The 15039-nt window shown below is 48.5% G+C and overlaps 1 protein-coding gene across 2 annotated transcripts in view; it reads right to left on the bottom strand.

The window, feature by feature from the left end:
• Positions 1-15039, bottom strand: part of ABTB3 (ankyrin repeat and BTB domain containing 3) — a 274567-nt gene that overhangs the window by 55808 nt on the left and 203720 nt on the right. Inside the window, exons 1-2 of one of the 2 annotated variants that reach the window (XM_084794225.1) lie at positions 4234-4346; positions 3944-4096 (exon numbers count right to left, since the gene is read on the bottom strand). In XM_084794225.1, the coding sequence (XP_084650351.1) occupies positions 3944-4096; positions 4234-4331 (251 nt within the window). In that variant the 5' untranslated portion in view covers positions 4332-4346. Of the gene's footprint in view, positions 1-3943; positions 4097-4233; positions 4347-15039 lie in introns of those variants that run through there. The other variant, XM_084794224.1, reaches the window with a different exon arrangement.

Consider the following 15039-nt stretch of genomic DNA (forward strand, 5'->3'; position numbering starts at 1 on the left):
TGTAGAGGGCTTGTGAGGGGGGGAGGGGGTTCTGAACCCCCCCACATCTAGACTCTGAGGGATAACCTACTCCCCATCCTTCTGAGACCAGAAGTTGACATTCTATGCATCTGGATAACCCTCTTATCAACCAGGGATCTTCAGTGTGGGCTCTCCTGGCACAAGCATCACACACCATACACGGAGCTGTACTTCAGCTGTAGCTACCGGGCTGCCTTTCAGGCCCAGGGTGCTTGTGGCACAACCTTCACTTTTGAGCCCATTTACCTACATCAAGCAAATCGTAAAACACATCAGCCTTAGAAGGTGCCCTGGAGGCCTGAAAGGGTTAAAAGCCAGAGGCGCAAATTGTTAAACTGAGCCCAGGTCCCCTGCCTTCCTCAGCCAGCCCATGAAACAGTTGCCATTTCTATTTTTGCAGAGGATGGAGGAAGCAAGTTTGCCCCGGGCCAGCTGACCAAAGTATGAGACCTAGATGAGAGCACCCTGTAGGGCCTTGGCACTCCAGGGCTCTAGAAACACCACAGGAGAGCCAAGGTGAAGACGGAAGTTACCAGGTCTCTCGGAGTTCCAGCTGGACACTCCGTGCTTTCCCATCCTTGAGCTTTTCCATCGGCAGACAGCTCAACCACTTCCAAGAAGGAGTAACCATTCTCAAGAGGAGCTTGAGGTGCTCATGGCCCCCAGTCTTGTGATAGGCACTGCTTAGCAGCTAACAGGAGATTTGTGTATACCTGGTAGCTTTTGTTTTTGAATTCAGCCCTCACTCCAGAGCCGGAAACCTACTTCATCCAACCAGCAGGAAAACAACAGCATTTATCTTTGTATTTCTGAAGAGTTTCAAAAGGAATCATCAAGAAAGCATACAAACCCTGCCAAGATGCAGTAAGTGTTCTTTCCTTCCTCTCCCTAGCTCCTCGACTCCCTCACCCCCGCCCCCCCCCCAAAGAACTGGAGGAAACAAAAAGCCTGGCTCTGCAGTCTGCATGATCTGGTACTTCATTAAAGGAGAGTAAATAAATGGGTTACCCCCCTGGGCTCAGAGGCCATGGCCACTTGGAGTGGCATCCCTTTAGAATATTTGCTCTCCATGGTGAGGCTTGACCGTAGCCGAGTCAGACAGAAGAACATCCGTGGCAGCCTCTGACCAAGGTCACTTTGAAGATCAATGGCAAATGAGCGCCACACCTGGGAATCCTAGACCAGGCTGATCCTTCCTGCATGGTTTCCAGGCCACCTCCCAGGAAGGAGTAGCCAGCTGGTAGGCAATTACATGTGCTGATGCCACTGACACTTCAGGACCAATGCCTGGCGCTCTTGCATCTGCTAGATCACACGATCTTCATCCCTTTTGGACAAGGGAGTCCAGCTCTGACTCTGAACCTGGAGCCCTGAGTCCCTCTGACAAGTTCTAAGGTGGATGGCTGGCAGGGCAGATCAGCTCTCAGTCACAACAGCTGTGTGACAGATGCATTCTGGGAGCCCTTGGGGCCCCAGCCTTCTTCTCATCTGTCAAATGGGACAGTCAAAAGGCACAGTGGTTGGGGATGGCTTGGTACATACCACAAGGACAGTTAGCATAAGATGCAGATTAGGTCCCTGGTGCCTTTGTTGGATGTCAGAATGAAAAAAAAAAACAAAACAAAACATTTCCTCTGTTGCTGCAAAAGGGAGATGATAATTCCTGCATTATATCATATTAAACAAGAGAGATGTGAATAGCAGAAAAATAGATGCTCTCCTTTGTGTACTGATTTTTTTTCTAGTTGTGTGTGTGCGTGCGCATGTGCACGTACTTGTAAGTTTCTGGTATTCTGTAAGTTTTGCATTCTGTCTGTCTGTCTATACCTGCTAAAGATTGAATCCAGGGCCTTGTTTCTGTTAGACAAGTGTTCACTGATGAATCCCATCCCCAGGACATTTTATACTTATTATTTAGGCAAGCCAATGGAATCCTGTGCAGCCATCCCTCAGTACTCACGGGGGATTGGATCCAGGATCCCCCATAAATACCAAAACCCATACTGCTGATGTATCTTCTACAAGATGGGAAATAGTTACATAAATTCTGTATCTCATCCACATATATTTTAAGTTCTCTGAGGATTATTTATAATACCTGTTATAATACAGACACTATGTAAATAACAATTATGCTCTATTGTCTAGGGAAGAGTGAACGAGATGTCTGTACATGTTTGATATGGAGTCTGATGTTGCCACAAGACAAAGAAACACCAAGATGGATTCTTGGTGTGATTGTCAGAATGACACGCTTGGTCATTAGACATTGTCTTGAGCTAGGGGGAGGGCACTGGGAAGAAAGGCTCCCTAGAGGCTCGCATTCAGGCTATGAAGTCCTGAGAAGTGACAAAACCCCAGAAGAGGGTTATAGCATCTCTCATAGACTGGCGGAGCTCTAGGTCGGGGGAGCAGAAAACTGACATAGCTCTGAATTCATGGCTGATGTGTGTCATGTTGGGGGCTATGACTGGCACATAGTAGGCGGCCTATAAATGGTTGCTCCCTAGTCTCTCCCCTGGGCCTGCTGTTATTCTGGTGACATGGTTTGAGGCATGGTGGCAATGGCTCAAAGCTGCCTAGACAGAAGCCCAAAGGCAGGCGTAAACTCAGTGGCTGGAACTCAGCCCCGGGGGTGGGGGTGGGGGTGGGGGGCTGGGCTGTTGGAATCCACTTCCTGATGATTTGCCACTCAGTTACCTCAGCCATGCTACTTAATCTACCAGTACCTCAGTTCCCTTACGTGTGAAGTAGGGCACAACAGCCACACACTTCACAGGCTTGGGGAGCATTCTGTAGGTTCCAATCCGTAGATCCATAGCAAGCACTCAAATCAGGGCTCCGCTTATGGTTAACAAAATAAATGCACACTAGCAGTTTTGACTCTGACTGGCCTCCTGTATATACTTGGGTGGAGAGGCAGTTCTGGGTCACCATAAGCCGAGGGTTATGTCACAGACCCCCGACGACATCCTTGCGGGGGGGGGGGGGGAGGAGGGCGCCCTCCCTCCATTCCCATCAAATCCAGTTAGGGTAGAAATCTCTGAAGTTTGGGGTGGAGTATTCCCACAGGAGGACAGTTTCTCCTCAGGTGGTGGGAGATTGATTCGAAAATGATACGGTCACCCAGAGAGCAGTAGAGAGTCAAGGAAGTGGGTGTCCACGCATCACTTGGTTTCTATGCCGGTTGCATTTTGGGCACAGGCAGGACTCATCTGAATAAACTGGCTGGTGTTTTTGTTTCGTTCTTAGATTAAAAAACAAAAACAAAAACAACAACAACAACAACCAAAAAAAACCCTCAAAAACAAAATCCAAAACCGAACAAGCCCCCTGCATGAGGGCCCTGGGCAGCCCCTGAGGAATTCCCACCTAGCTGAAGAGGAGGCCTGGGTACAAGCCAAACATTCAGGGGAAACCCATATCATCCCCAAGCTGGTAGGAAGGCAGAGGGGGCGCTCTCCCGAGACAGAGATTTTACTCTGCAAAGATAGGTCAGAAAAGTAAGACGCTAATATTTCACAGAGATGGGGACAGAAGGGAAAGGAGTGGACAGAGGGACAGAAACACAAATGGAAGGGTTACCAGCAGAGACTAGTCAGAAAGAACAAGACACCTCGCGTCCTGTAATCCACAAGGACTAATTCTCGGTTTACTGTTCAGCCCCTCACCCTCCACCGGGTCTGTGATTTCAACCCTCAGAGCCTCAGCCTCAGCACAGCATGGGGGGGGGGGGCAGCAAGGGGCGGGGGAGTGAAATGCTTGTGCTCCCCGCCCTCGTGGCTGCGACTCACAAGCAAAGCTTGGGACCTCCCACCTCTGCCTCCAGGGGAACCCCCTAAATCCGCTTCTTTTAATCCCTACCTTTAGCGTCCCCGCGCCCTTCCCCCATTGCCTCCCACCCTCTCTCCCCTCCACCTACTTGAGCTGGCGCGGCTCGCAGTCCACGCCGGGCAGCAGAAGCCGGGCCGCTTGGCGGACATCGTCGCTGTCCATAGAAAAGCTGCGGCGGTGGCCGGCGTGCGCCACGGCCACTCGGATCCACTCCATCAGAGGGGGCAGCACGAGGAAGGGCCTGCGCAGGAGGAGGGAGGTGGGGAATGTATTAGGACTGACAGGGAATCAAACCCGCCTTGACTCTCGGAGACCCCTATTCCAACCCCATCCGTACTTCTACCCCCAACCCCCATCCGGTTTCCCTGGAGACCCTGCCTGGAAATTCCTGAGTGCGTGAGCCTTTGGAGACATCCTGACCCCACTGGTGACCCCGGGGCAGGCCCTGTAGAATCTCGGGGCCTCGGTTTCCTCATCTGTGAAAGGGGGCTACTGAGGCCACCAAAGGATGCAGTATTACTCTGCTGTGAGTGCTGTCCCTCTCAGGGATCATGTGCGTGTGGAGATGAGTCACTTCGAGCACTGGCGCAGGGTCTGGAGCCAGAGGAAGCCAATGAACACCAGGTGTTACTTCAGATCCCCGGTCCAATCCAAGGAACCTTCTCTAGCTCCGCTACCATTCGGGCAGGCGGGCGGGCTAGGCTTGTGGACACCCTGCTGGCTTCAGCTCTGCACTAGAGCCAGGCTACCGAAAGGCTCGGATCACTTGCCAAAGCAGAATGGGAGCCAAATGCAGCTAACCTTCGCACACAAGACTGCTAGAGCCAAGGAGCAGGCAACAGGGCAGAACAGGGCGCACTGTGGTGGCTTGTTGCAAGCGTTGACTGAGGCAGTGCCTCTCCCTGAGCCATAGCTTTCCAAGTGGATCCGGCCTGACTTCTGTTTCTTCTAGGGATTGTATACTGTCTCCTCTCACACTTGTAATCTGGAGTGCGTGAAAATACTTGCGTCCGACTCCAGGATTCAGTTGGTATAGTATGAAACTGGGCCTTAGTAATTTTTAAAACCTCCCTGTGCGTCTTTAATGTGCACCCCAACTCCCGGAATGTTGGGCTCCATCCACCTGGCGCAGTTTTGATTAGCTGGATTAGGAGAGGAAGCTGGGAGATTGCTATTCATGACGCTGGCCTAGGGATGCGGCTCAGAGAACTGGTTCACCTGTGGGGTGATGGGGGTGGGGGCGGCGTGTTAAGTTGCAGACTACTTGGCCTGTCTCCAGAGATTCCGAATTCATAGAGCTTAAGGACACAATGTAAGGGAATGAGAGAAATGACCAAGAAGGTAGAGCTGCTTGCTGGCAAATCTGATGAGTGCAGCTTCATCCTGAGGACCCACAGGGTGGGAGGAAAGGACCAATTCCTGAATATCTTTTGGCCTCTAAATGATGCACACGATGTTATGGTGCATTGTGCCCCTAACTAACTAACTAACTAACTAACTAACTAAATGCAATTAATTAAAAAAAAAGATGTACTTATTATGCATGTAGTGTTCTGCCTGCATATATGCCTGCACATCAGAAGAGGGCACCAGATCTCATTATAGATGGTTGTGAACCACCACAGTGGTTGCTGGGAATTGAACTCAGGACCTTTAGGAAGAGCAGCTGGGTACTCTTAATCTCTGCACCATCTCTCCAGCCCGTAATTAACTATTTAAATGGACATAATCTGAACAAGCACCTCCCATGCTTCTACTGTAAGTGGGCCATGCTTTAAGAATGGTGCTATGTGCACTGGCAAGATTTCCTACCGTTTGCCACGGAGGCAAGGGGGCCTGGGATGACAGACTTAAGGAGGCAGAATCAATCCCACAGCTATGGGAGTGCAAAAAGGGTTTACAAGGCATCATCAGCTCCCTCTCAAAATGCAGATGTCACGAGCTTCCCACAAGGCTTTTGGTGGCAGAGTCCAGTTTTTCCAGCGACAAGCTACTTACATGACGGTAAAATATGGAAAGACTCAGTCTTTGACACTCATCTCAGTTAACTGTGTTTATGAGATTTAGGGCCAACTGGCAGCTAGTTATGAGTTGGCCTGCTTTAGTGTCAGAAAAACCTCCTTTACTGATGTTAGGGAGCCTTTCTAGCCGTGGACCAGAAGGTTTTTCAAAGCTCAGAGTCAGACTATGTTACTTGGTTACACAGTCCATATGGCATCATCTGTCCCATGTAATCTCACCATTCTCCCATCCTGCTTCCCAGCATGCACTCATTGTAACAACCCACAATGCACCTTCTGCTTCCAGGGGAGCTGACCCGGTCTCTGATCTTTGAAGGCATGTTACCTTCATTTTCTGTCGTGCAGCTCACTCCCCTGTAATGGAGGGTCTCCATCTCTTCGAAAGTGCGCACCTCACTTAACCTTTGCCGCAGTTCAAATCTTACCCAAACATGTCTCCTGATAACTGTGCCACACAGACCACTCTCACGTGGCTCCCACTTTGAAGGACTTTACTCATTCTGCAGATGTCTATCAGGGCAGAGACCTGGGGCTGCCCAGCTCACCTCTCCAATCTCTGCCCCAGGACAGTGTCTAGCAGGCTGGAAAGCCTTAATGTCTGCTCATGAAACAGAAGAAGACTTACCAATTTCTCACTGTCTGATACTAAGAAAATCTAGCTTCTGGGCCTGGGAGCTAGAGGTCAGACTCTCGGGGAATTTCTGTCTGCAGCAGCCTGCTTCTTAGGCTGTCTCTCTCAGCCTCCCCATCTTCCCATCACCTAAACTGAATCAGCCACTCAATAAACACACCGACTTGAAATTGAATTGGATTCCACTGTCTCCAGGGGGAAGCGGGCTTTATTTCAGTCCCCGTGTCTCAGTCACGGCTGGAAAGCAGTCCCCGTGTGCCCAACAACTCCCCCAGGTTGTTTCTCAGAGGTGAACCTTCCTGACTTTGTTCAGTGGTCGCCAAGCCCGGTTCCTGGTGGGTGGAGTCTCTGGGGTAGCTGGCTGCTTTTCAGGCTAGTATGCCTGCTGAATACCAAAGCGAGGCCCTGCCACTTTCTATGTCACTTCTTTACCAAGACAGCTGGCCAGCTCCAGAATAAAACGAAACAAACCGAAACAAAGCAAGAACAACACCAAACCTCAAGCCACAGAAGCTCTTCCTCCTCTGGACTTTTCTCTTTTCCTATTCTCTCAACACGGCTATCTGTCTATCCCCTGACTCCAGCAGTTTATAAGCTCATGATTTTTTTTTTTTTGCCAGCAACTCATTTAAAAGAAATCTTATCTTGTCGGCTCAAAGGGGACAAAGTAACATTATATGTGGTGTTTTCTTTGCAGGAGTTAGTGATGGAAAATAAATTTTAAGGCCTTGAGTCAAATGGAGCAGAGAATGCTCAGGAAAAATATGGGATCTGTGTGTGTGTGTGTGTGTGTGTATGTGTATGTGTGTGTGTGTGTGTGTGTGTGTGTGTGCGTGTGCGCGCGTGTGCACATGGTGTTCATGTGGGAGCCAAAGATAACCACTGGTGATATTCTCTGTGAGCCATTTACCTTTTTTGTTTTGTTTTGAGGTACGGCTGTGGGTCTTTCTGATCCACATTACAAGTGCACATTTACAAGTGTGCACCATTATGCCTGGACCTTTTTTGTTTTCCCCTTAGAGGCGAATCCTGGGGCACCGCATTCAGCTGTTCATGCTTATAAAACAAATCCTTCATCCCCACTATCATTCCAGCTCCCTTCTTGCATATTTTTAAAGAGGACCATGATTCGTTGGCCCCTTACTTTATTCAGAAGCAGTCAGCTAAAAGCCAGAAGAGCTTATAGAGGAAGAAGTGATGTCTTTAAAGGCTCCTGAGCTTTGGCTCAACAGGGCTGGAGTGAGTTCTGGGCATCTGAATTCTAAGCCATCTTTCCTGGCTGTTCTGGGACTCAGCAGGGTTTGTGAACCAAGCATCCTGGATGGACAGGGAGGAAGGTGGACCACTCAAGCAGTGCTGTGGCCTTCATTGTAACCTTAGGCAAAGTGTAGGGGGGTGGGGCTACAGCCTCTGGAAGGGAACGGAAAGCTCAGATGGACTTCTGCAGGGTCGAACCAGCAAGTCAGCTCAGGAAGGCCATTAGAGCCAAGATCCAAGGAGGAGATAAAGGACACAAGCGGAAGCAGCCCTTCCACGACACCATGAGAGATCTGGTGACAAGGTGAAGGCCAGGAAAGGAAGGGGACAATGGCTGGTGATTCTACAGCACCAAATTCCACTTCTGTGTCACCCTGGCTCTGGCCTATAACTGTTTTAGCCATTAGTATCATTTGTAAAATGGGGTGGGTTCAGATGAGGCAGCTTAATTTGTGGGCTGGCAGCCATCGCTGCAAATGGCCAGATAGAAAATATGTTAGACTTCACGGACCATATGGTAGCTGCCGCAGCTAATTATCTCTGCCCTCACACAGAGAAAGCATCTACAAACTAAACGAATGCACTTAGCCATTTCAGTAAAACTTTATTGATAGCCCAGATATCTGGTCATAGTTGGCCAATACTGGTCTGTTTAGTTCTCTCTGATTCTAAAATTCATTGATTCTATTGGGAGAGTAGTCACCTGGGAACTGAGGGTCTGATGTATGGTCCAGGGACAATGTGGAGAAGTCCATTAGGGCTTTAGTGACAGGGCCAGGATGCTTACAAGATTAGAAGATGGAATTCCCTCACAGGGTCAAATCTGCACTTGGGGAACACAAAGCCAAACCAAAGGTGCACCCACCCATGCCCATCTTTGCGATAAAACTCAAGACCTGACATGTGGACAAACTATAAATGTCATTTATGTTCAATGACCTATTAGGGAGCACCCAAGAAGCTGACTGAGAAATATTCCCCCAAAGATGCCTGTCTGTTTATTAGTTGGAGCCTGATTTCAATAGGACGGATGTGTATCACACATGTGGCTGGATTGAGCATCTTGGGAAGAAAGGAGGGTCCCAAATGGTAAGAGGTGGACCCTATGTGTTGCTTTCAGGAAGGAGGCAAGGATGACAGAGAAAGAACCAGGGCACACGGAGGGAAAACAATGGAATCATGCAAGGAAAGAGACACGAGCCAAGGTGGTCCCAGAGGCTAGAGAAGGGGAGGAGAGGGCTCTTGACCAGAGCCTCCAGAAGGACACACCTTGTCATTATCACAGAGGCTCTGGTTTGGGATATCTGGTCTCTACAGTATAAGGGAGTACGTCTGTAGGATTTATTTTGCATATGTATGTAGGGGTGGCATGCATGCATGCACGCACGTGTGTGTGTGTGTGTGTGTGTGTGTGTGTGTGTGTGTGTGTGTGTACAGGAGTGTAGATGTATGTATATGTATGTGGAGTCCTGAGGTTGCCTTCAGGGCTACTATCCACGTCATATAATGAGGCATGGTCTCTCACTGAAGCTGGAGCTCTCAAAACCTGGTTTAAAAATTTCCTGTCCACTTTCCACAAACTTCTCTCTCTCTCTCTCTCTCTCTCTCTCTCTCTCTCTCTCTCTCTCTCTCTCTCTCTCTCTCTCTCTCTCTCCCCTATCTACCTACATCTATCTATCTATCTATCTATCTATCTATGTATGTATCTTTGAGACAGGGTCTTACTGTGTAGCCCAGGCTGGCCTTGAATCTGCTATATAGAACAGGCTGGCTTCAAACTCACAGAGATTACGCCCCCTGTCTCCCCCCCCCCTCTGCCTCTTGAGTGCTGGAATTACAGGTATATGCCCCCACACCTCGTTTCCTACCAATCCTTTAGATGGGTATTCTGGGGGATCTGATCTCTGGTCCTCAAGGTTGTATGACCGGTACTTTGCCTACCTGGTCACCATGTTGTTCGTAGCCTCTGTACCTGCAGCAACGTTCTTAAGAGCAGCCACAGGGAACGAACACAGGGTGTTACTGTACGGATCAGATGAGCTCCTGTGTGAACTCCAGGACTCAGTAATTGTGGCTGTTGTTCTCATCCTCAGCATCCCTTACCTGCCTCTTTGCTGGAGGAAAATGCCTTGCCACATGGAGCTGCTCCCGCCTCCTCTTCACCTTACAGCAAATCTCTGCGGTTGCTATAGTTCTCCTCCTTTAAGCCCCGTGGCCCTGACTTTTTGTCCTTGCTATTTGCTGAGACTTTCTCAGGCTGGAGAGGAGTTTCAGTGTTTGGCTATGGTTTAGGCAGCTCACATTTCCAGCAATACAGGGGATGGAGGAAAAGCTGCTCTTGAGTCATAAATTGGTTTCTATAGCAATGGCCACGCAATCTTGCGGTATCTTTGGGCAGCAAAGCCAGGAAGATGGCAGAAACAAGAGGTAGCCCTGCTGGTTACTATGGTGACAGTCCTACTGTGCAAGGTGTGGCTGGCCTGCCCATAGGGTGGTTCCTGTAGGAGAGGGAGGAGTCAAGGGGAGTGCCTCAGCCTATGGCTCTTGAACCTAAATGAGGCCATGACAAGGAGTTTGCTCACTAAGCCTAGGTCAGGGTCTGAGCTTCTCCACTTCTAATGGGCTCCCAGGAAGGATGGCAGGCTGGTCAGTGGAGCACATATTGAAGAAGCAGGGAGCAGCATGATTCAAGTCTGAAGTCAGAGAAGATGAGTTCTGTTTTCATGCAGGGACAAGTGCTTGGGGATCTGAGGCCCAGGAGAGGGTGGGAACAGGAGGAGCTGGGCTGCTGCTTCAGATCCAACCCTCCAATCATCAAGGGAGCTGGGAAAGCACTTTCCTGGTATTGTCTGCTTTTATACCAAAGGAAGGGTGTGTGTGTGTGTGTGTGTGTGTGTGTGTGTGTGTGTGTGTGTGTGTGTGTGTGTGTGTGTCTGTCTGTCTGTCTGTCTGTCTGTCTGTCCATCTGTCTCTTGCCAGGATTTTCATTTATCCTTCTAACAAGCCTCTGAAACAGATCAGGCTTCCAGTATTTATTCTGAACCAGGTGCCTGTCCTATTGTCTGAGGAGCCTAGTGAGCCCACAGCAGTGTGGAGTATTGGCCTGGGAACAGAAACTCTTCTTCATGCTGAGTTTCATGTGCCAACTTGCCTAGGTGGCAGCGGCTTCTGTGTTTGGCCAAACATTATCTGAAGAGTTCTCTAAAGCTTTGTTGTTGTTGCTGTTGTTGAAATTAACATTTAAATCCATTTACTCTAAGTGAGCCAACTGCCTTTCATGGTATGAAAAAGCTTTGCAGGCCTTGAGGCAAAGGGCCTCTGCCTCTGAACCCTAGGACTTGGCCACATCACCAATTCTACCAATTTCGGGTCTTTTCAGGTCTTCTGTCTGCTGGCCTGTCCTATAGTTAAGTCCTTCTCTATGAGAAAGAGAGAGAGAGAGAGAGAGAGAGAGAGAGAGAGAGAGAGAGAGAGAGAGAGAGAGGCACATGACTGGCATATCAATCAACATTTCCAGAGAAACAGAACCAAGGGATATGTGTATGTTTGACAGATTGATGCATCACCTCTCTATGAATTTGTCAATTAATCTATTACTCCATCCACCCATATACCAGTACACCTACTGAGATGTTTAACCAGCCATCCATCTTTTTCTACCTATCTATTCACCTATTATCCATCTCTATAGATCTACCTATTAATTTGTCATTCAGTTGGTAAACCCATCCATCCATCTATTACCCATCCATCCATCCATTTGTCTACCTATCCATGTGTCCATCCACCTTTCCTTCCTTCTATCTATTCAATTTTTTAACCTATTGATCTGCTGACATTTCCATCCATCTGGCCGTCCATCCTGTCCTCACGTTATTGGCTCTACTTCTTAGGGAGACTCAAAGTAGCACACACCTGCAGTAAGACTTAATTATATGCAGATGCACTTGTCCTTTTAAATCATTGATTTCAACCTCTCATCATCATAACATGAGCATCTGAGGTCTAGAGGAAGTGTGGGGTGGAAGTTCATGTAGAGAATCACTTTGCAGCATCTTACATTTGCAGGCAACACTATGTGAGGACCAGGAAGCAAAGGCATCATGGGTAGGAGCAACTCTTTTAGGGAAAAGTGGCCATTTTGTGCCCAAAGGACAAGAGTGAAAGTCACTCCCAATTATGGTGGTTACATAAATCCACTGGAATGAAACAGGAACTAAGGGGCATGACCTGAGGTAATAACTTCTGCTAATGGTACCCAGAGACACGAGTGACCTACCATGGAATGCTTGCTGGCCTTCTTGTCAAGACTTAAAAGGCTGAAGGGCTGTAAACAGAGTGCTGCTGAGGTACAAGCGTATAGGGCAGAGCAAAAATACTATGTGAAGAATAGCCTGCACCTTGTGAACAACTGCATGTGCCACAACGCTGTCTTAGTCTCCTTGTTTCTGCTGCTCCATCACTCATTTCCCTGTATCCCCACAGCTTCAGCCTCTTCCTTTGTATCTACCCCTTCAGCATTCGACCATCTCTGCCTCTCCTTATTGGATTGAGATGGGAACAAAGTGAAGAAGCCACAGTCTTCCTAGCATGTTGGGTGGTCGATTCCATCTAGTTTTCCCTCTCTGGGGGACCTCTAAGTCACCTGGTGAGCCAATGAAAACGCACGGCCACACCCATTCGCTGGGCATACTGGGGTCTCAGTAGTTCTGGAGGCCAGCAGTCTACAATGAAGGTGTGAGCGGCCACTCCTTCTCCTGTGGATCTAGGGGAGTTCGTTTATTTCCTGGCCCGTGTTTGGTGGCTGATGTCATCCCATAGCATGTGAGCAGATCATGCAACCTCTGTCTGTCTCCACATCGCCTCGAAATCTTTCTTTATCAGTATGTTATGATTTCACTTAGAGCCTGTCCCCATAATCCAGGGACATCCATCTATGCTGAGAGTCTTAACTGAGTCCCATCTACAGAGACCAGTCCCCTTCTTCTTAATCCCCAACCGAGACCTTGTAGGCCTTTTCTGATATCTGCCAAAGACCGAGGCCTCCAGTCTTGCCAGTAGTAGTTTTGACCTGCAGGATGCCTGGGCTGCTGATTCCTCCCCAGACCCATGGGAACCAGCACACCAGCATGTACCTCTGCTCTCCAGGCATCTGGCTACACCCTATTCTGACATGTTAGGGTGTGAGGCCTCTGTGCTGAGAACTTGGCTGATGCCTGCAGGGTAGAATATAAATGACCCTGGAAAAAACCACAGCTTCAGAAGTGGGGCGCCACCAGCTCTGTGCTAGTCAACTTCAGAGCTCCTCATGGCAGCCTCAGCCTCCCTCTCTCTCTCTCTCCCTCCCTTTCTCTGTCTCTCTGTCTCTCTGTCTCTCTCTCTGTCTGTCTCTCTCTGTCTCCTCTCTCTGTCTCTCTCTCTGTCTCTCTGTGTCTCTGTCTCTGTCTCTGTCTCTCTCTCTCTGTCTCTCTCTCTCTTTCTCCTGCGAAGCACTAGATGTTGTTGCTTCACATTCCGGGTGCAGTGGCTCTAGAAGCCTAAGAGAGGGCTGGGCAAGGCCAATAGGCAATGGCCAAGCAGGCTTTCAGGAGTCATGCAGGCCTGCCTCTACTCCCCAAAAAGATTATCAAAGAAAGCTTGCCAGAGGCAGCACACGGCTCACTAGGGGAGCCCACTATGACACTAAACTTGGTATTCATGTGGTGGTTGGAAAGCCTACTGCATGATTATGGTACAACCTTGGGCACATGACTTCTTTGTAGCTCAGTTTCCTCATATGTAAAACTGAAAAAGGGTGTTCAGCCTTTATACAGGATTTGTTGTGAAGATGAACTGAGAGAATTTTTGCCAGATTGCTTAGCTATTATTTAGGGCTTGTTATATGCCAGGAATAATTCTGAACATTTTTTCTTTCATTGTCTCATTGCTGGAGAGAGGCAGGGAAGGGCTAGAGGCAGGACTTGGAAACTTCTAGAATAAAGTGAGAAGTTACCAAGACTTTACTTTTTCTTCGTTAGACTTGTAGTTGAGGATTTAGAAGGGTTGAAGAAGAAATACCTTGAATGGCCAGCAAAGATAGCCCTGAGGATGGGAAACAGAGCTAACCACAGCCCTTTGTTTAGGAAGTGTGTGTGGGAAAATATGTCCATATTGTGATATATTCCTGGGTCTCCCTCCATGTGTGTCCTCCTTTTCTTCCTTAGAAATGACACCTGTGACATTTAGTTGGGCTCCTTACCACCTAGCTTAATATTACATTTTTCAGTCTCCCGGAAGCTAGGAGCCTGATTTGGGTGATGAAGCAGAACTAGAACGTTCTTGTGAATCTTTCAGGAAAGGTCTTAAAGGAAGCCAGGCTTTCTCAGCTGTTCTTCCAGTCAGTGGGCAAGAGTGTGGATGGGACAATTGGCACACAAGCAGCCAAACTGGACCCTGAGGTGGAAGTGACATGCTGTTGGACACAGGGCAATGAGAGAGAAGGGTTTGTATTTCTGAGAAGGGCCCATACATTTCCTGGATTCTTCTCTCAAGACTATATTTATATGACAAATAAACTATGAGTTTGAAGACGTTGTACTTAACTTTTTCTGTCACTCGGAGCTATGTCTAGTTTTTTATCTCAAGGGTAGGGTGAGGGATGCGGTGGGTGAGACAGGATTTCACTCTGTAGCCAGGTTGTCCTGGATACCTCATCCCTCCTGCCTCTGCCCCCAAGTGTTGAGATTATGCGATGTGCCACCATGCTCTGATTAATTCTCAGTGACTTAACCTTCCATTTGTGCCCCATTAGGCCTCCATGATTTCTGTCTCTTCCTGTTTATTAGGAAAGGACAAGGCTATGAACAATTTTAAAATTTGACATTAAGACTTTAAAAATACCACAACCCCCATCATTTTTTCTATAAGCCCAAACAAAGAAGGACAGAAAGACAGAGGGAGCAGCAGCTGGGAAGATGGCTCAGTAGGTAAACTGTTTCCAAGGCAAGCATGGAGACTCGAGCTTGGCCCCTTAGAACTCAAGTAAAAAGCCAGGTGTGGTGGTAGATATCGTTAATCCTAGGCTGTGGAGGAGGATATAGGTAGATCCTGGGACCTTCTGACTAAGTAGTCTAGCTGAATCAGTTGATGGTTCAGTAGAGGAAGCATGTCTCAAAAACTCAGGTGGGGAGTGATGGAGACGACACTTGACATCAACTTCTGGCCTCCACATGCACACACGTGCATCCATACACACATAAATGTACGTGCTTGAGCATGCATGTGCACGCATGCACA

The sequence above is a fragment of the Acomys minous genome (assembly GCF_964271855.1).
Source record: "Acomys minous genome assembly, chromosome: 9".
NCBI lineage: Eukaryota > Metazoa > Chordata > Mammalia > Rodentia > Muridae > Acomys > Acomys minous.